The following is a 20,968-nucleotide window of genomic DNA, read 5'->3' on the forward strand; positions in this document are numbered from 1 at the left end:
TGTACAATAAGGGTTACCTCAAACATAATGCGGTGTCATAAGAAGACCAGGGCGAAGACTGAGCGAGGCTAAAGTGTCGCGTTATTCCGGGTGACAGCAAGCCAGTCGTGAACTAGCTAGCTAGTTGCGCCACCACTTCTTCTTCTGATGTTTTTTTGTGTGTGTGTTTTTTTGGGTTTCTTCTCTCCCCGCTTTTTTGTTGCAGCGGTTCCCATCTCTGGTGGCAGGTCACCGCTAGGTGGCCCACAGCACCACCTAGCGGACAGTGCAGGAAACCTCACGTAAATGCAAGGCACCAAATTGGGCACAAAAGTGCAAGTGATCACGTACACACGTATTACATTACATTACTTTACAGTATTAAAGTACAATGCACATTTGAAGTGCATGGACTTTACTTGGGTGTTTGCATTTTATGCAGCTTTATAGCCTACTTCTAAGTTCTACTCAGATTAATTTGAGAGGCAAATGTTCTACTTTTTACTCTTTAATAAATCACCTTTGGCCAAATTAATCACTCAACTATAACACAGTCACACTGTTGTTTGTTTGGTTACATCTTTGGACTATTGTTTTGTTTGCTTTGTTAGTTAATTGAATTGAATATTATTCTATTCTATGTTTTTTTTTATATTGGGCCTTTTTCTTATTATTCAATTGTGTTATATATTGGGCCTTTAAAACGATATATATTGTATTGCCTGTATGTTGCTGTAGACATCTATCCATCTATCTACCCATCTAACCTGAAAAGTAAATAAAATGTAGTGAAATAGTGAATAATAAAGTAGCAGAAAATGCAAGCATATAAGAAAAAATGCGTACATTTGTACATAAGTACATTGCTTGAGTAAATGTACTTAGTCACGTCGCACCACTGCGGTCCCTCCTGTACCTGCAGAGCCAACGTGTCAGTTAATAGGTTACTGTTTGGTTATTATCGTGGTCAGGAATAGCGAATACCTCACGGTTCGGTCCGGAATCTGAGATTCAGTGACAGAATCTGATCTAAACTTTGAACCGAAGCCGCTTTAAAAAAAAAACCCCACATGGCTTGAAACCCAGCTGGCTTTACGACATCGCCGCGTGACGGCAACAGACGACGTCATCCTCCTACGTCCGAGTGCGGACGCGTGGACGTGCGCGTGAACGTTGTGCGTAAGGGGGGCTTTCCACGGGAGCGCGGAGTCGAAGCCATGGCGACAGCTTCTCCAGCGGAATATTGATTATTTCCTCTGCGGACGGTTTGATTTAAGGCTAATTTACTAGATAATTTCACCAGATAAATCATGGCGTCCTCCAGAGAAGCCCGTTCCTGAGATAAAGTAAGACTGTCGTTAACCAGCAGTTAGCCTTCCTCACGTTAATTGTTATGCTAACGTTAGCTATACTTCTCTGGCACAGTAACTCCTAGCTAGATCAGTTTTACAGCTGATGGTGTGTCAGCTATCTGTTTTTTCTGCTCACACAGAGCAGTAATGTTACGTGTCGTAACCTAACGCTAGCTAATAAGCAGCTAACGACTAGTTAACTAAGCTAGTCACAGAGTGCAGCTAACATCCAGGACAGGAGGATTTATTCAAGTACCTGTACGTGAGTACAATTTAAAGGTAACATGACTTGTACTTAAACGTCACTTGAGTCTTTTCTTTTCATGCCACGTTCTTCTTCGACTCCTCAAAATTTCAGAGGGAAGTGTTGAACTTTTTACTCCATTACGTTCACTTGACAGCTTCATTTACTAGTTACTTTACATATTGAGATTGTTGTACAGAAAACATTTCGACTGTAGGAGCAACTCTTTTGATTGATTGTTTGTTTTTCATGCAACAAACAAAACATATTTCATGCTTCCAGCTTTTTATTATTATTTTGCAATGGATACATTTTGTTTTCAAGCTAAATAGCTGGTTTCAATCGATATCGACTTGTTTTTAGGTATATTTGTACTATATTGACTTTTTTTGTTTGGTTTTATCTGTGTGTGATACACTTAATAGATCAACGTTTCCATTAGTATAGGCTGTCTTGTGATAGATGGCTTATTCTAGGCCTTTTCTCTCCATGATCTCAATATAACATCAAACTGCTAAATTATGTATTGAATTATGATCCTCCCTTGCATACCTTCAGGTATGTTGCAATCCATTTTGTAATAATCCGTCCAAACCTGTTCCAGGTGGGACTAGACCAGACTTCCTTCATTGTTTTCTAATGCTACTAGATGATGTTTGAAAATGCAAAATAGCACGTGTGTAACTGAGCTAAGGAACTATGATATAATAAGCAACAAATCAAGCCATTAAAAGCTGTAATTTTCTAATTTCCTGAACCTAATGAAAAACTTAAATGCTGGCCAAGTTCAAAGGATTTACAGGCAGCCATGGATTTCCATTGAATTCCATATGGCATTCAAATCATAAACACACTCTTGAAACAGGAAACAAGTCTGCATTCATTTTAAGTTCCATTATCTTTGTGGAGTAAAGCAGCTGAAACAATTAGCCTATTAATCAATTAGTCAGTTGTCTCTGAAAAGCTTTTAGAGGCTATACATATACTTTAAAAATCACTTTCTCCATTTATTTCTATTGTGACCTTGTTCCTCCTCCTACTCAGACTTGGATATGTTGCACCAGATGGAGTGGGATTCATCCGATGACGGTCTGGAGGCATCAATGGACGACTCCCCTTCCATATCTGAATCTCCTCCGTCGAAGCCCTCCACCTCCGACATCTCAGAACACGAGTTCTCGTGCCACTGTTGCTACGACATCTTAGTGAACCCCACCACCTTGACCTGCGGCCATAGCTTCTGCCGCCACTGTCTGGCTCTGTGGTGGGAGTCCTCTCGCAAGAATGAGTGCCCAGAGTGCCGTGAGAAGTGGGAAGGCTTTCCTAAAATCAACATACTGCTGAGGTATGCCTTTCACAGCCAGATCATATGAGGGAATGAATGTTTGGTTTTCTGACTGCAGTATTTACATTTCTCTCACGTACATTAGAGAACAAAGACCTGCTGACGACTTCTACAGACAAATCATTTACTTAACGGAATATAAACCTGTTCTTCTACAACACCATTTTTTTATCTAACATTTGAAGCCAATGTCTTCAAATGCTAAATGTTTAAACGCAAGCAGCCGTTATAGCACTCTCTCAAAAGAACATATAATCCTGATTTATGATTTATCTTCAGTGGTGCAGACATGTCTTTGAGTCCTCCACATCCGGACAATCTGTCATTACTATACTTACCAAGTCACCCCAACAGCTGAGCATGAATTGAGTTTTCTCCCGGCTGACTGGACACTGCTTGAGCCTAATCAATGATTAGTGAGACAGTACAATGTACATTACCTGGGTCAGACCTTCCCTTTCAGGTATTTTTATATAGCGGCCTGTTTGCCCAGTCCAGCATGGTTTCACTTTCACTACTTTTGGGAACAAAAGTCACATTCTTAAAAATATCTGTTGTTCATTGGTCAGGAATTTAGAGAGTAAAAGGCAGAAAGGATCACCACGGAAGAATGTATGGAGTTGGTGTTAGAAATGACCACCCACGGATACTTTGAATAAACATTTGAATGTATTCAAAATCCTTTCCTATTGTGCTTCAATAAGTAAGAGGAAGCAAGCAGTTACCGTTAGACACAAATGCCGTATCGGTATCATCAAAGAATTTGAGAAGTGAATAGGTTTATCAGAAATAGATATGAATATGGCAAAATTATGGGATACAACTATATAACAGTATGAGTTGGGGTTATATTCGCACACTATAAACGGACATTCGTCTGGGAAAGACTTTATTAGGGTGTTTTCACTTGTCTAGTAAGTAAGTAGTTACATTTTCCAGATGTTTAAGAGTTTGACTAAACTGTTTCAAACAACACAGAGTAGAATAACATTTTCCTCAGCATGGCTGCAGAGCATGAACTAGGTCTGTTGATGCTAAAGAAAAAAAAAGAAGAAAACATTTGACTTTCATCTACTAATTGCATTTGTGAACTCAACACTCTCCTCTCCAGGGATGCAACTGAGAAGCTGTTCAGTGAGGTTGTTCAGCGGAGGAGAGAAGAGATCCAGGCCAACCCCAAAATCTCCCAGAGCTTGCTGGCCTTCCAGAGGTATTACAGTGTAAACTATGATACAATAGGATGCAAGTTGTTTTGGTGTAAAGCTTTGGAACAGCGTGTCAGCTTCGTATACTCTGAAAGGAGTACTACATCCATTTATCACTGCACTCCTACAACGTTGTCCGACTCACGATGGACAATTTACCATAGAAAGATAAAATAGAAAAATAAAAGATGCTGTCTTTTTTTTTTTTTTTACATTCCATGCATCCGTCTTCCTTGTCAAAACGTGGTGTATACATTACCCACAATGCAAGTCTTATCCCCATGAACTTGCCTTGTGTCTGATCCGTTCACTTGTATTTGATACATTTGTGGTCCGAAAGGAAAAAAAAAGCTGCCTTTCATTGAATATCTGAATGTTTTTTTTAGGTACGGTGACAACTTGGGTCGATCCAGGACAAACCAGCACAAAGGAGCGGGCTTCTTCTTCTCTGGAGTCCTGACTGCACTCTCATGTGTGGCTGTAAGTACACAATGGCAGTTAAAAAAAAAAAAAAGAAAATACAGATTGATCAGCGATGGGTTGAAATAATTCGTCTTGTTTGCCCCGATTTTCTTACTGGTCATATTAACACACGCGTGTTGCATGATGGTCTTATCTCTTTTTACAGTAGAATCACACACAGAAACAGACACACACCCACACCCACCCAGTTCAAAATAATCCTAATAATTCATGAAGTATGTTTATTTTGAGATTTGTTTGAGTGAAATTGAGAGAAGGTCCTGTAGCTTGGTGCAGATTTGGAAAAAAAAAACATATTTGAAAAGTTATGTAATAGTCTGTTTCGTTATATACATATCATTTAATTTAAAGAAGGAAAGAAAGAACGAAAATCAGAATCTGCAGGTCAGACTTTAAAAAAAAATAATACTTTTGGAAATCAGCCACCAGTGCATCTCTACTTCAACATACATTGTTCGTTCTGTTCAAAATAATTCAACGGCTGTGTTTTAACAATAATGGTAGGTTATATTTAACATTTACCACAGTATTGGTCAGTATTGGAAGTATTGGTCAGTGTTCACATCATGTAGACAGATCATGTTTATTTAGTCCATGTGGCACTTGGGAGCAACGTGTGTGTGTGTGTGTGTGTGTGTGTGTGTGTGTGTGTGTGTGTGTGTGTGTGTGTGTGTGTGTGTGTGTGTGTGTGTGTGTGTGTGTGTGTGTGTGTGTGTGTGTGTGTGTGTGCAGCATGTAAATAGAAGAGAGCCTGGTCCTGTATTTGAACCTTGGTTCATTAAATATTATCATTATTGAATCAGGTTCTCTTAGTAAAAGGGACCTGGGCCGGTGTGCAAAGCATCAGTTTGTTTTGGACGCTTTTGACTTTGTGACTTTTGACTTTCTTGGCTTCTGTTCACTGGAAAATAACGCTCAATGGAAACTGAGATTTGTACAGTTTTAGCATTAGGTAATGGATGTTTGACGTAATCACGCTGGAAAAAGAAGGATAAGAACACCTTTTATCATGTCAAGTGGACATTGAGCTTCATGGTAGGCTCGTATGACTTTGCATGCCCACCTGGCTAGTCTGGGTATGGGTCCACCTTCCTTACAGACTGGGGTCTATCTCCTCACTCTTTTGATTTCCAAAACTCCAGAGACAAAGTGACAAAGAAGTATAGATTTATAGATTTTTAGTTCTTGAATGCGAATTAACAGCACAGTGCACCTTCAGTTTTCTTTGACAGAAAGAGTACTTACTTTATTGGTATGAGCACATTAGCTTTAGTCATGCCAAGATATAGCAAACGTTGACAGCTATTATGCACATGGCTAATATTTGCCAGTGTGGAGTTACAGTTGCTATTTTTAAACCTTAAGCTAATGGTGCTAACTGGACACTTGTCATCTCCAGCAATCATGTATAGAAATGTAGTGGAAACCTGTAAATCCCCTCCTCCTCTTCCTCCTCCTCCTCCTCACCAACAACAGCAGCTCTGTGAAGCAAACCCTTTTCTTTGCCTCTAAAGCGAGTGTTCACTGGACCTTCTTTGTGCTTCTGTGCGTTTCCAGGTGCTGGTGCTGGTGTTCTACTGGAGCAGCAGCGGGGTGGAGCAGCACGACCTGTTGATCAGTAAACCGGTGTCTCATTGGGAGCCGGAGGAAGTCGTGTCCTGGCTGGAACACCTGGGGCCCTGGGCCCAGCTTTACAGGGAACCCTTCCAGCAGGAGAACGTCAACGGGAGGTAAGAGGTTCCATGGACACATTATACCCTACGAAATAGTACATCGCTCTACAGTGAAGTTTAGACGTGCACAGACCCCTCTCCTCATGACGCAGAGCTAACACAATGCCTGCTCACGTTGTGGATCCCTATGTTCATCCCACGTGGCGTTGACTTCTTTGCTTTAGGCTGCTGTTGATGCTGGGTGACGAAGAGCTGTTAAAACCTCCTTACAACATCGAGAATCAGGCTCACCGGCGGGCCGTTCTGGCGGAACTGGACAGAGTTAAAGCCCTCGGGGTCAAACCTCCGCAGAACCTCTGGGAATACAAGGTGTTTTGCACTTTTAGTACTTCTTTTCATCCATAAATGAGTAAATAAGAAGGTAGATATATTGGAAGTGATGGGACCTGATGGAATAGATCTTTAGTTTAGTGTTATACCAGGCTCTTCATTTAAGAAAATGCTCTCTCGTTAAGATTTTAGTGTTTTGTCATATGTCTGACACACACTCTGTATCCTCCTCTCACTTTCTGCCAGGTTACTAATGCCGGGAAGTCCCTGTTCTTGCTGTACGCTCTGAAGCGCACCCCTCGTCTCACACTCTTCTACTTGTATTTATTCGACTACTCGGAAACCTTCCTGCCCTTCCTGCACACCTGCTGTCCGGCCATCACACACATCGGCCAGTCCATGGAGAGCAGCTTCCTCAACGCACAGGTGACATTTTGAGAACTGCGTTTATTTCTCTCCCGGTTCATCTTTTCACGTCCCGACTCTTATTACTCTTAACGTGTTTGAGGAAGCAAAATGAACTACGTGGTCATTTTGTCAGGTGTGTGTGTGTGTGTGTGTGTGTGTGTGTGTGTGTGTGTGTGTGTGTGTGTGTGTGTGTGTGTGTGTGTGAACATGTACAGGTGTAAGAAAAATAATCCAATCAAATCAAGTGACCTAGAGAGGAGAGAGAAATCCAATATTACACAAGCTCATTAGTGACAGTGGTGAGTCATTAGGAACGTCCCGAGGGAGCAGTCACACTAACCCAGGTGTCTGGCGTCACTCCTAATGAGCCACTCTCCAGATCGGGGTTGGTCTAGAGCCCCAGGGGCCGCTTAACAGATGGGATTTTATTATGTAGGCAAAACAGAGGTGGTGGATCCAGGTCATATTTCTCTATGAACACACACTGGAAAATAAACAAACCACATTAGACGGGGTTCTTACGGTCATGGGAAACCTGGAAAAGTCATGGAATCTTTAAAATGGTTGTTTCCAGGCCTGGAAAAGTCCTGGAAAAAAATAAAATCCCAAAAGTTTTGGAAAAGTCATGGAAATGTGTTGTATTCATGTGTTCATGAAGTTCATTTACGTTTGAAATAATGAATATGCTTTGAAAAGAAAGACGCTCAAAATATAAGCAGGCATAAATACAGGCATCTATATAAATATTTATTCTTTTAATCAAACTATTGTCTCTCATTCATTTGTGTCATTTAAGGTTTACTGTATGGAGTTCTCGTTGTTAGTTTCAATACTAAATGTTCTCACTTTTTCATGTTTACACCCAGATTTCACTAAATGTTTGGTCATGGAAATTATAAATGATAATAACTTCCTTCTGACTAAAATATCACAGCAAGAATGAACGTAATGTAACATCTGAAGCTAGTTTGCATGTAAATACACTGCACCTCCTGAGGTTCCTGTTTCTCACCCGTCTGACATGAATGTCTGTAATACTTGTTTGTGTGTCACTTCTCAACCGCCATCTTCCCTCCTCTGTGACGTTCCCGTGTCGGTCAGTTGGAGCCCAGTTGGCGACAGTGGGCGGAGTTTCTTGTGAAGTACCTGCTGCTTCCGTACCAGCTGATAGCAGAGTTTGCTTGGGACTGGCTGTCCGTCCACTACTGGACGTCTCGCTTCATCATCGTTAACGCCATGCTGCTGTCGGTGCTGGAGGGATGCGCCCTGTGGAGACTCTGGACAAGAGCCAGGATCAGGTATACACACACGGGCCATATCTCTCTGGGTAAAAAAGAACATCTATTTTAAATGCCTTTCACGCAACTGAAGGACTGTTGAGATGCACTGTTATGTGTTACTTTTGGCAAGAAACTTGAATGAATTATTACAGCAATGTGAGGAGGGAATTCTGACCTCTTTAAGTTGCTCACACCAGCTCTAAGACGCTTATAATATATTTAGTTGTTGACGTTTTTTTATCAAAGAAAATATTTAAATGAACATTTTATGATGTATTTCCTGATTATTTTAATTGTGTAGTTTGTGACTATATATGACAAGAAACTAACTAACTCATTTCCCCTTGGGGATGAATAAAGTATACTGTACATCTATCTATCTATCTATCTATCTATCTATACATCTGTCTATACATCCATCTATCTATACATCTATCTATACATACATCTATCTATACATCTATCTATCTATACATCTATCTATCTATCTATACATCTATCTATCTATACATCTATCTATCTATACATCTATCTATCTATCTATACATCTATCTATCTATACATCTATCTATCTATACATCTATCTATCTATACATCTATCTATCTATACATCTATCTATCTATCTAAAGTAAGACGATACATTTAGAATTGTTGACAGTCAACGATGGCTTTGGGCCGGTTCTGGTGAATGAGATTTATTCTGGAGCCTTCAAGCTACTGTGCACGTTAAGTTCGGTTCGGTTCCACGTGTTCCAATTGGTGTCGTCCACTTTCTTTAGGTCTCTGCCGCACACGATGTGGAACCACTTGTGGAAGATGTTATCTCAGGGCTTCGCCTTCGCCCTGCTGTGGCCTTTTGTCCCCCAGTTCGTGTGCAACTGCCTCTTCTACTGGGCTCTCTACTTCAGTCCCATCATCAACATCGACCTGGTGGTGCAGCAGCTCATGCACCCAGAGACGCAGGCGCCGTAAAAACAAGCCGCACGCAGTCGGCGCCCGATTCATGCCGCACAGTTCACAGCACACGAAAACGCCAGAAATCCAGTTGCCGAAGAGGAAGAAGTGTGCGACAGGAGTCTGGCTCACTTGCTGCTGGGGGAAAAAAATAAATGTCCTCGCTTCCAGTCGGGTCTCTCTTGTCTGGATGGTTGCCGTGCGGGAACAAGACGGGCACTGAGCGAGTGAAGGAGAAGCAAAACCCATCCAAGAAGTTTAAATATCTGTGACATCATTGATTAGAAGTACTGCAGTGCATTCACAAACCACATTGCCTAAACGTTTGGTCGAGAGGGCAGTTATGCGAATGATGAGTCGTATTCAAACACAAGTGGCAGTGGAGACTTTTCTGAACGCTTTGTAGCACTGAGATGACTGTAGTCTGATAAACGGGGAGATTTTTTTAAATTTTTTTTATGTTATCCACAACCAATTAAATGACCGGCTGCTGCTCTGAAAGTATCAGTTTGAACGAAGCAGCATTACAAGTGTATGTAAATCCTCATTATGCATGCATTTAAATTAGCTCTCTATGTGCTCGGTGCGGTTTGGGCTTTCTTGGCGCCACACAGCTGGCCCGGGAAATTCACGGTATACGAGGTTTGGTGACGTCATTGTGAAATGTGTCAAATGTTGAGGTTTGCGGTGAAGGAAAAACGCAGACTGTGCGATCAAATGTTCAACACCGAAGCCCATTCCGGGAATTCCAGGCGTTCATTTCAGAATTCATGTGGCACTTAGATTTGAAATCAAACGTATGTTCTTCAATTTGAGGCGCTGAGACGGATCTTTTTCTCCTTTTTTTTATGATTTTAAGGGGAAAATGTTCCTAGCTTATTTTTATTTGCTCGTACTGCCGACAAGCATTTTGTTGCACTTTTTTAAAATTTTGTTTTATTTTGAAACATTTTGTTCGCAGTATCCGTTTTCATTTGATGGTTGGGAAGAGCTGATGAAAGACTTTGTTTTTTACGTTGTTCATTTGCACTTAAAAGTACGACACTGTGATTTTGTTCTTCAATGTTCTATAATGACAAAGAAAAAATAAAGATTTTTAAATATAGTTATTCTTTTGTGTGGATTTTTTTTTTCTCATGACAGTATGAGAAAAATGGACAATTTAAATGTAATAAAGGTAGTTGTGTTTATAAGTACGGGTAAAACACAGTTTGGGGATGAACAAATGCCGGATTTACATAACACTAGATTTAGGAAAATGAAGGGGAGAAATTTCCATCACAGCAGGACTAGAAAGGCTCATAATAAAACTGATAATTAACTATTTCAACTGAAATAATTTACACAGAATAAATGCACGTTTTAAACATTACAATACATATCTGAAATACCACGCCTCTGTTTTCTATCTTTCTATTAATAATGCACCTGAGCAATGCAACACTTTATCCAGATACAGATGTTTCCTAGATTAGGTAAATTAATCCATCAAACTTATTATTATTACGTTTCATATGTCCTTTGTGCACAGGTACAGTGTTGTGTATCCTAAAAAACACGTGGCAATAATCTATTTTTACATAATGTATATTGTTTAATCTATGAAGTCCAAATTATATCTCGGTGACATCTTCGATTTAATGTACATTTTGTATTTAAAATTTAGTATTTTTGTGTTTTCCATTGAGAGTGACTTAGGAGATTGTCACTATTTAAATGTTTCCCACACAGTTGGATAATATAATACAACTTGAATTTGCGCTAAATAAATAAAATCTAACTAAAACTTGAAAGACCTACATTTTTAGCCAGACTTTTGATAAAGTAACTAAAACAGACTAAATCAAACGACATAGAATACAATAAAAAGGATGGTTGTCTTCAGGGTTCGGGCAGAGAGGTGCTGTGTAAATAAAGTTCCATTGATTTGAAAGCTGAAGAACGAGCGCCCTCTAGTGTTCAGCCACCAGAACACCGTAGGGACCGTCTAAAAAAAACACGAACAACCCGAAACGCAAAAACAACTACAAACGCAATTATTGCGGACAAATTAAAACGTTGTAATTCTTGAGACCAATTTGACCCACAATTAACGTAAGCAACCTATTTAATTTGTGTCACCTATTCCACCACCGTTAATAAACGCAGCGCGCGCCTTTTTTTTTTTAAACGGCCACGCAAGCACTTAACTGTCTCTCCCTGACGTCATTTGTTGCGGAAGTGAAAAGTCTACGTGGGGAAGAAAGGTTGGTTTGACCGCGTTTGAATCGTTTGCGTGCCTTACACACCACCAGGACCCAATGTCCAATCCAGGTTAACCCCGTCCCCGGTCCCCCCCCTCCCCGTGGAAGCAGTCCTCCCCGCCTCCCTCCCCTCGTTAGGCAAATGGACGCGTGGAGTAGCGGCCGGGGCGTATAAATGGGACGCGGAGCCGACAGCCTGTAATGCTGCGCCGGGTGCGGCAGTCTCTCCGGCAGGTGCTGTTTCTGATGGCCCGGAGACCTGGTCTACTCTGCGGGACTATCGTGCTCGGCGTCCTGCTCTTACTCGCCGTCAGGTTCACGTGCAGGTAAACACGAGAACCCGCTTCTGGTCACGTTATAGTTCGTCGTGGTTTTTATTTCATTTACGTGTACCGAACATATTGGCGACTTTGCTGAGAGAGAAGTGTTGTTGTAGCTTTAGGGACTCGGAAATGAGCCATTTTTGTTATTACAATGTAGCTACTTGTAACTAATTGGGGTCTTAATTATGCTGTGCAGCTGATCTGAAACGGATAAGAGGATTTATTAACTAACTAACTAATCCGTTAAACCGTTTAAACAGACAGTGAACTACCGGAGGGTGCATCCTTCCTTTAAGTTTCTTCATTGTGATGAGGTTGTGTGTTCGTGGATGACACCAGTGTAACCATAACTTTGCAGTAAACACAGATTTACATTGTCACGCCAGCTGTGTAGACTTGTGCAAATTATTCTGGCAAATGATCTCGGATACATCCTGTTTCTTATCCGGTTGTAGTGGAAGAAGTATTGCAGCGTTTTTCATTTGAGTAAAAGCAGCAATATTATTGTAATTATACTCAATTACAAGTTTAAAAAGTACATCAAAAGTGATTATTATTGAAGTAGAAGTACAACAGTATTTCCAGCCAAACTTTGTAGGGCTGAAACAATTGAGTCCATCAATCATTTGGCTTTATTAATTTATTAAAGCAATAATGGTTCCAGCTCCTTAAATCAAAGGATTTGCTATTTTCATTATTATGTAAAGCATTTACAAAACAAATGACAATCGTGAAAATAATCCTTAGTTGCAGCCGTAAACTAATTTGGGGTCTTCATTATGTTACACGGCTGATCTTAAATATATTAAATATTATTATATATTTTATATATATATATATATATATATATATATATATATATATATTATATATTAATATAATATTATTTTCTTGTGAAAATCTGCCCATCACAAGTTCCCGGAATCCAACGTGATCTCTTCAAATTGTTTGTTTTGTCTGATCAGCGGATACGGAACGTAAATAGATTTAATTTCCAACAATAAGAAGCAGTTTACCAGATAATTCCTGGCATGTTTGCTAGATTAAATCAAATGAAACTAGTAAAATGTAATAATATTTGTTGTAGATCTGCTAATCAATGGATTGACAAACCATTGGAGCACTAAATGACACAGACTCATTTTCTATCTCATCTACTCAGCTGTGAGGTTAAAATCTGAAGCAAATAGTAAATGATCTCGGCAGATCATGTGACGACGTTGTTGTGATTTCTGCATTATTGCCACGTCCTCTTTTGCTCTGCAGTCGTGCTAAAGATGTGGTGGCAGCAGCTCGGCCTCCGGTGCGGTTCTTCTCTGCCGAGGCCCCGGTAGTGGACCTCTACCTGGGTCAGCTGGACCAGGTGAGATTCACAGACGACTGAGTTACACACTGTAACGTGTGCATGTTGAATAAGTCTGAGCACGGCTATAACAGAGGAGCGGTGGGACGAGGCCACAGAGTTAAATTCTGCTTTGCATCGGTTACATTTGTCCCCGTCTCGCTTGCTCGTAGGTTTTTTTTTGCATTGTCCTAAAGCATCCAGCGCGGTGGTCAAGTCAACAACAACACACACATTTTCTCTCCAGGTTGAGCGTCTCAGGAGCGTGGCCGAGGTGTCCCTCATCTTCTTCTATGCGCCGTGGTGCGCTCACTCGATGGCCGCACGGCAGGAAGTGCAGCAGGTGGCGAAGAATCTGGCCAAACAGGTACAGAACACCAGTACACACAACAAGCACGTTGTGTTGATGAACAAATAGCAACCAGCCGCAAGGTGGTCGGAAACCCGAGGCTCGTTGTTACAGTAACGTGCTCGTCGGTAAACATCAGAAGCTTCCAGGACTCTTAAATGCAAAGAAAAAATAGTAGTTGTGGAGTTTATATGAAGATGGTTTATGTGGCGCCATTTGCAAATGTTTGATTTGCAAATAAAACAGATTAAAGCCTGACACACAATACTCTTGTAACGGGTCCACTTGTTTAACTCTCTCTCTCACACACAGGTGCAGTTTGTGGCCGTTAACTGCTGGTGGAATCATGGGAAATGCAGGAAGCAGAACCGCTTCTATCAGTACCCGGTCATCCATCTGTTTTATAGAAGGTGAGACGCTCATCCTGTCGACGCTCACGTGTGTTTAACTGAACTGGTCGATGGGGGATAATGGATGCGTGGGAAAATGTAACGACTGTGACTTTGACCTTCTGGCCTCAGTTGACGGGAGGATCGCTGTGGTTTGATGAACTGTAGTTAGCTTCAAATTGTTGGAACGTAAGTTATTCACTTCCTTGGTCTGGTTTTTGTGTGCATACCGTAAATCACAACGTCCCGTTAGTTCGGGTCTGCCCAGGGGATTGTTTTGTATGTTGAGGGGCTTAAAATGGCCCTAAACTCTATACTTTAAAACAGCTATCCAGCCAGCTTGCATTGTATTGTTTTGCTGGCTTTGACTGCTTTTATTTATTTTTCTGGTTTAATATTTGTGTGTGGCGTATTCAGTATCTTACAGAGAACAGTGGCTGTAGCTTACTTTGTTATTTATAGACTTAAAGACTGCATTACAGCTGGTGTGTTCCCATAGCAAGATGGCTCTCCTGGTCGCTCCAATTCTTTTTTTTAATTCTTTGGCCTTTTTAGTATAGCACAGACAAAGATAGAGAGGGGACAACATGCAGCAAAGCGTGGGGATAATCGCTGCAATTATGCTTGAATAATTTATTAATCATTTTATCTATAACGTGACATCTTTAAACAGTTCGAACCCCCCAAAGATATTACATTTACCATGATAAAGAAGCAGCAAATACTCACACTTATGAAGAACCACTATACTAGAGCGTCGATCCCGTCATCACTGGCTGTTTGTTGTATTTAAGTGGATAATGTTTCCCCCAGATCTTTTGTTGAGTAGAGTTTTTAAATCCTGATGCGGATCAGTTTACGCAGCAGAAAACAACTGCCCTTAACTATGGCAACACTTAATTAATGCATGGCTTTGTCTGTGGGAAATTATGGCTCCCTTCCCCTGAGTGTGAATGTTTTATGTAATTCTTTTTATGTGTATGCTTAACTACACTTTGATTGCCCAATTGCTCCATTATGTTGTTTGTCTTTGTTTCTGTGCAGCTTTGGGCCGATAGAATACAAGGGTCCATTCGTGGCTCCATATGTAGAAAGTTTTATTCTCCGAGTCATCACGCCGCTCACGTACCTCCCATCCAGAGCCACGCTGGAAGAGTTCCTCTCTTATCACGAGGTACTGTCGGCTTCAGGCCATCTGATGGAGTTACATTTATACCAATGTTAGCTGTCTTTAAGGAACAAGTTGAAAGTTTAACCATTGTTGAATGAGTCTTTACACAGATGCCTCTTTGAGTAAGCGTTTTTCTTCCATATGATGGATTCTAATTGGTTGTTCCTCGTGTGTTTGCAGCCTCGAGTGGTGGGTTTCTTCCAGTTCAACGCCTCTCCTCAGCCGCCGGGGTACATCACATATCTGTCTTCCGCACTGCAGGCCCTAAAAAGGGGTATGAAGTGATCACACGTTGTTTTGAATTTGTGAACGTTTTCATTTCAACTATGTTAGATTAGAAATGACGGGTTTGGAAAATTTAGGTCATTTTTCACATTCTCTCTGTTTTTCTGGTGCAGATTTCCGTGGCGTCGTGCGTTTTGGGGTCGTGACCAACAAACAGGTGGCCGAGGCCATCTCACTAAAAGAAGATGAAGCGGTTTATCTTTACAGAAGATTTAACTCCTCTTTGGTGAGCAATGTCAGGCCATTAAACACTGATCGAGAAGATCTTATTCAATGCTGGATATGTTTTTATACTGTAATTTTGAATGTATACTAATGTATTTGCACCTCGCCGTGCGCCTTTCCCTTTTTTGTTAGATTTTCCCTCGAAGGGAACGCAACTTCACATCAGAGGCCATCTGTAGCTGGGTGTTTGAACACCGCGAGACCGTCCTCCAATGGCTGCAGCCTCCAGGGACTAAGTCCCGCCTCCTGGAGCATGAGCTTACTAAAGGTCCGGCACTGCTGCTGTTCCTGCCGCACAATCCACTCTGGTCCAAACCCAGTCTCATACTACAGCAGGTGAGCAGGGATGGGGGAACAAAATTGGGATCTCTGAGAGCGCTCTACTCAATCCTGCCTCAACCATAGAACGGTCTATTGCTGTTGGTAAACTTTCTGTTTCTTTTGCCTTCCAGGTTGCAGACGTTGCTGTGCGTTACCATTCCTGTGACAACAATAACCCCTCCAGCCTGGACACGAGTTCCTCCTCCTCCCGCTCGCGGTGCTGCCAGTCAGTCCTCCTCCCAGAGTCCAGTGCGAGTGTGTGCGAGGTGTGCCTGAGTCTGTCGCGGTCCAGCCTGGCCAGCTCCTCCGCACGCTGCTCTTTCTCCTCCGCGGCTCGGGGCGGAGACGCGCTGCGGCCTTTTCTCAGACACTGCGGCCTCCACCGACTGCCCGCTGTGTCCGTGACGGCGGGCTGCAGCAACCTTCTGAGCGGCTACAGCCCGTTCAGTCAATACAGTGCCTGCTGCAAAGGAAAAGCAGAACCTCAACTCAATGAATCACAAGCCAAAGAGGAGACAGACTTTGGGGGAGCTCCCCGTGCGCCGCCTCCCTCCTCCACGCCGCCGTCCTCCGGCCCTCAGCCGGCAGGAGACGGCATCACGGGGCTGCGGTGTCAGACCAACCGGACGCTCAGGTTTTACGTGCTGGACGTTGCCCTGAACTGGCCTCTGGCGGTGAGGCTCGGGGCGACGGGCAACGGGAGCGCCTCTCTTCACCAGGACGCCGGGACCCGAGGCGACGGGTCGTTTGCAACTATCGTGAACCTGAAGGACGAGGTGCATTACGTTCTCCACCGCAGCCCAGCAGCCACGCTGACCGAGTCTCTGGGTACGACTGGGACAGCTTTATTTGGGTTGTGGCTCTTCAGGCTGTGCTTGCCTTTAGGCGACAGAGTTTCTAGTTGCTCCAAACGGCCCTAAGTGGGAGATGAGGTGCAATAATCACTTCAACGCACACGTTCACATTACTTAAAGTCATTCATGGCGTTGCACTCACCAAATGTAAGGGAAATAGTTGTGTAAATGAAAGAAAAGCTAAAATCGTACCTACTTTCTCCAGACATTTGTGGGTCTCAGATGCTGTGTGATGGTCCAACAACAAGCACTCTTTCTTCAGCACACTGACCCTAATACTCCTTGAGTCAAAATGCTTCACTCACCACAATTCTAGACAATCCTGTCACCATGGCTGGTGTATCTACACAAAAATATGTGAGCTTAATAGCCTAAAATCTACCAGCCAATAGTTTATAGTACAAAAGTGATGCATTTTCAAATCTATTATTCATACATACAAGAGTCTGCACTCATCCTAATGGATGCAGTTGTGTTTCTATTGAAAAATGGACATTGTACAGTATAACAGGCTTTTCAATCAGTTTTGCTAAACTCCAAATTTAGATTTCGATGTGTAGTTTAAGGACCCGTCATTTCATGCGTAGTGCCCGCTCACATTCCTGTTTAAAAACCGAATGAAAAGTGGAATTGGATTCATGTGTGGTTCTCGTGTCTGTTTTAGATTCACAGAGTCTGTGCACAAAAGTGCAAATTCAATGCATCGTCAAACAAAGACGACTGAGGCCAACAGCCGTTTGGCTTACTATGCATATCAGTAGCGCATGTCTTAGTTGCATAGTCTTTTGCATACTGAGTACGTACAGATGGTGTCAAGGGAAATAGTCACCACCACGGCACAGGGGGGTGTTTCCTATAAAGTTCTGTGTTTTAATGTACCGTTTGGCTCCTACAGCGTGCATGATGATGTCATGGTTACCTGCAATTTCATGTTTCTAATGAACAGAACCAGATGTACTTTTCAGCCGTTCTGCACGTGTCTCTTGATCCACTGTAACATTTCTGTATGTTTACTAAAGAGGCCTTCATCAGGAACTTCAGCGCTCCGTACAGCCTCTTGCAGAGACACCTGGTGGGAGAAGAAGACCGAGGAGGAAGAGGAGAGGAGGAAGAGGGCAGGCAGCACTCACATCCACGCCTCATCACAGAACTGACCACGTCCTCCTTCCTGCCCGCCGTCATGGACCTCCAAAAGGTGAGATTTGTGTTTTTTACCCTCAATGTATCCGCTGTGCATCCATTTGTTTAAAGGGTTCAGTCACAAAGTTGAGCGGTGGAGGCAAATATAAAGTGTGTGTGTGTGTGTGTGTGTGTGTGTGTGTGTGTGTGTGTGTGTGTGTGTGTGTGTGTGTGTGTGTGTGTGTGTGTGTGTGTGTGTGTGTGTGTGTGTGTGTGTGTGTGTGTGTGTGTTCTCTCCTGTAGGATGTGCTGCTGTTCTACTACACTCAGTGGTGTGGATTTTGCTCTGTTCTCAACCACGTCATCATCCAGCTGGCCAGATTATTACAGGGAAACAGCACCATCACTGTGGCCAGGTTTGTTTTTATGTTTGACTTGATGCATTGCGGCATCACTGAGTATTTTTATGCATGTATGTATTTATTTTTGGGTGATAGTTTTAACTTCAGTGGAAAAGAAACTCAGTTTCTGCAGTTCAACATTAGTTTTCAGTATCTAACCTTAATAATCATAATAATACAACCACATTTTCTTTGTGTAGGGTGAATGTTGCACGTAATGACCTTCCATGGGAGTTCATGGTGGATCACGTTCCCTCGATTCTTCTGTTTCCCAAATACAGGTAAGAAACACAAACATTTGGAGATGGTATTTTCCAGTAATACCTGGACTTTTAGCAAACAAAACAAATTGGATATTTATATCAATGGCTTTCCACGATTAAGGATATGCAGATTTTCTTAATATTTTAAGGTTTTTGCATCAAGCAGTTAACCAAGAAAATAATCTGCAGATTAATTGTTAGTACAGTAACAACCTCAATACTGTGTCATTATCTTTATTATCCCCAAAAGGTTTTGTCACAAAAAAAACTAAATATACACATAAAACAAAAACGTCACCGCAATCTGTGTGATTTTCAGTTTTCACTCTTTCTGCTGTTTTTCGTCTCTCTTCAAGAAAACACTCGAGTGTGAAGTTTCCCGACGACCTGCCCATCACGCTGCCCAACCTGCTTCACTTCATCCTGCAGCACGCCGGCTCTGCACAGCATGCCGACAAACCAGCCGCCCTCCGCGGCGAGTTCCTGGCGCTCCAGCGAGAGGTTAAGGCGCTGCGTCACGCCCGCGAGCGTCTCTCCCAACAGCTGGCGCAGCTGTGGCGCGACAACCGGCGGCTGACGTTCGACGCTCTCGGCTCGGAGGCCGAGAACACGGAGCCGCAGAGGGAGCGGCGGAGCCTGGAGGAGCAGCACCGGGAGAAAAGCCGGCAGCTCGGGGAGGCGGCGAGGCGGCTGCAGGAGCTGGCCGACGCCTCCAAGAGCCTGCTGAGTGAGAACACGCTGCTCAGGGTCCTGCTGAGGGCGCTGAAGGACAAGACGGAGGTTAGAGAGCAGCCAGAGGTGGAGAGAAAGGAGGCCGAACCGAAAAGAAGCCATATGGCCTCCTGACCACGGAGAGATGGGAAAAGTGGGCCAGGAGATGAAAGAAGGACTCAAATGGTTGAGGAAAAATTATGATTTTTTGACCTGAGATGCGGAGGGCAAAGCGAAGCCGGAAGAAGGACGTCAGGTAAAACCACAAGGGGCAATGCGACCTGATCGTTTCTATCATGCAAAAGAGCGAATGAGGATGAAATGTCAGCTGTGATCTGTCTGAAGAAAATCTAAGACCGCTGCTAAGTCAGGACAGAAGTAAGGACACAATTTAAAAAAAAAAAAGGTGGATGGTAGCAAGGGGAAAACGACAGTTTGAGAGACAGACTACTCCGAGGTGCTGTCATGTCAGAAGGCGTTTCCACTCGTAGGGATTACACTAGTATGGGAATTCAGTGCCAACCGTGCTTTCAAACATGTCATTTCTGTCGACGGGTGAAGACGTAACCCGAGTTAAATGTTCCACACAGACCCTGCAGCCCGAGTCTCTACATTCCCAGAGTAACCGTTCATTCAAATATTTTTTTATCATGTGTTTTTTGTATTCTTAAATAATTCCAGTTCCTTTCTTTGCCTTCCTCCTGATCAGTGTGACACTTCCTGATGTTTTTCACATTAAAAGCCTACCTATGAAAAGAATGATGCCGGAGGAAGTTTGATTCATAGCTTAATTAAAGGAGAACGCCACCTAAATTAAGAATTCCAATATGTTTTTTCCTTGGCTGATTTAAAGTTGTCAACATTGACCAACATAAGCTTCTCTCTCCCTCAAAGCCAGAAAGTAAGTCTCAATTTCGGGATGTTATCAAGTATAAAGTCTGGAGCTGATAGACAACTAATGGAAGCTGATTTTCACCGACACAATGCATGCTTTTTATTTATTTTTCTAATACCCAAAAGCGCTTTATGCTATTTCAGTATTCTCTGTTCTGAACCATTAAGTGTGCTAGAACAGTATGTGGAATCAATAGCAATTAGATATACCATTAAGCCAAACCTGGACACCGGCATAAATATCCCACAATGCAATGCGGTAGGGACGACAATGTTCGTAACACAATGGCAGACACCTCTGTTGTGTCAAAGCATTACAATTTAAGTAGTAGGTATAAGATGCCACTTTAGTATGTCCGAATATATTTTGCAAATTAGTTTATCAGACTATGATTCTCACAAATCATCACATGGGTTACCACGGTTACGTGTCAGTCAAAGTGAAGCGCCTGACTCTGGAAGTACTGATGGAATGAGTGCTCTGGAAAAATAGTACATTAAACTGAAAGTTACCAGGAAATGAGCTAAGCTGAGACTTATTTAATACTGAAGATGTGGCGCCTGCTCACCGACCTGGAGGTGAGCCTTAGAGCACGAAGTAATTAGCAAAAAAACTTCTTTCATTCTTTTTTTTTTTTTTAAGGAATATCGTTCTTTTGCTGAACTGATATATTTTTTACAGGAATCCTCAAGTCACTAAAATATTATTTCTTTGTAACTATTCAGGTATTAAGAATGAAATGCTGCAATTGTTTACATGTGAAAGATTGCACCTGTTTTTACTGATTAAAAATCTTTCAACGTATTGACCTGCTGTGTTTTAC

At 42.3% G+C, this 20,968-nt stretch overlaps 2 protein-coding genes across 2 annotated transcripts; both read left to right on the top strand.

Moving 5' to 3' along the window:
- The first annotated feature begins 1,204 nt into the window (after window positions 1-1,204).
- LOC306738291 (bifunctional apoptosis regulator-like) lies at window positions 1,205-9,412 on the top strand. Its single transcript, XM_079220123.1, has 9 exons — window positions 1,205-1,325; window positions 2,620-2,920; window positions 4,032-4,130; window positions 4,512-4,605; window positions 6,166-6,338; window positions 6,506-6,650; window positions 6,858-7,037; window positions 8,121-8,317; window positions 9,080-9,412. Exons 2-9 carry the CDS (start codon window positions 2,628-2,630, stop codon window positions 9,270-9,272), a joined length of 1,374 nt encoding a protein of 457 aa, XP_079076249.1. The 5' UTR covers window positions 1,205-1,325; window positions 2,620-2,627; the 3' UTR covers window positions 9,273-9,412.
- A 2,286-nt stretch (window positions 9,413-11,698) lies between these two features.
- On the top strand, window positions 11,699-20,885 carry txndc11 (thioredoxin domain containing 11; the record flags this gene model as incomplete). Its single annotated transcript, XM_079220101.1, has 13 exons — window positions 11,699-11,823; window positions 13,087-13,183; window positions 13,410-13,529; window positions 13,824-13,921; window positions 14,945-15,074; window positions 15,252-15,345; window positions 15,470-15,582; window positions 15,714-15,917; window positions 16,034-16,730; window positions 17,776-17,951; window positions 18,179-18,291; window positions 18,477-18,557; window positions 18,896-20,885. The coding sequence occupies 13 exons, from the start codon at window positions 11,699-11,701 to the stop codon at window positions 19,383-19,385; spliced, it is 2,538 nt and encodes an 845-aa protein (XP_079076227.1). The 3' UTR covers window positions 19,386-20,885.
- Between the last annotated feature and the right edge of the window lie 83 nt (window positions 20,886-20,968).

Source organism: Taurulus bubalis (assembly GCF_910589615.1).
Source record: "Taurulus bubalis genome assembly, chromosome: 6".
Taxonomy (NCBI): domain Eukaryota; kingdom Metazoa; phylum Chordata; class Actinopteri; order Perciformes; family Cottidae; genus Taurulus; species Taurulus bubalis.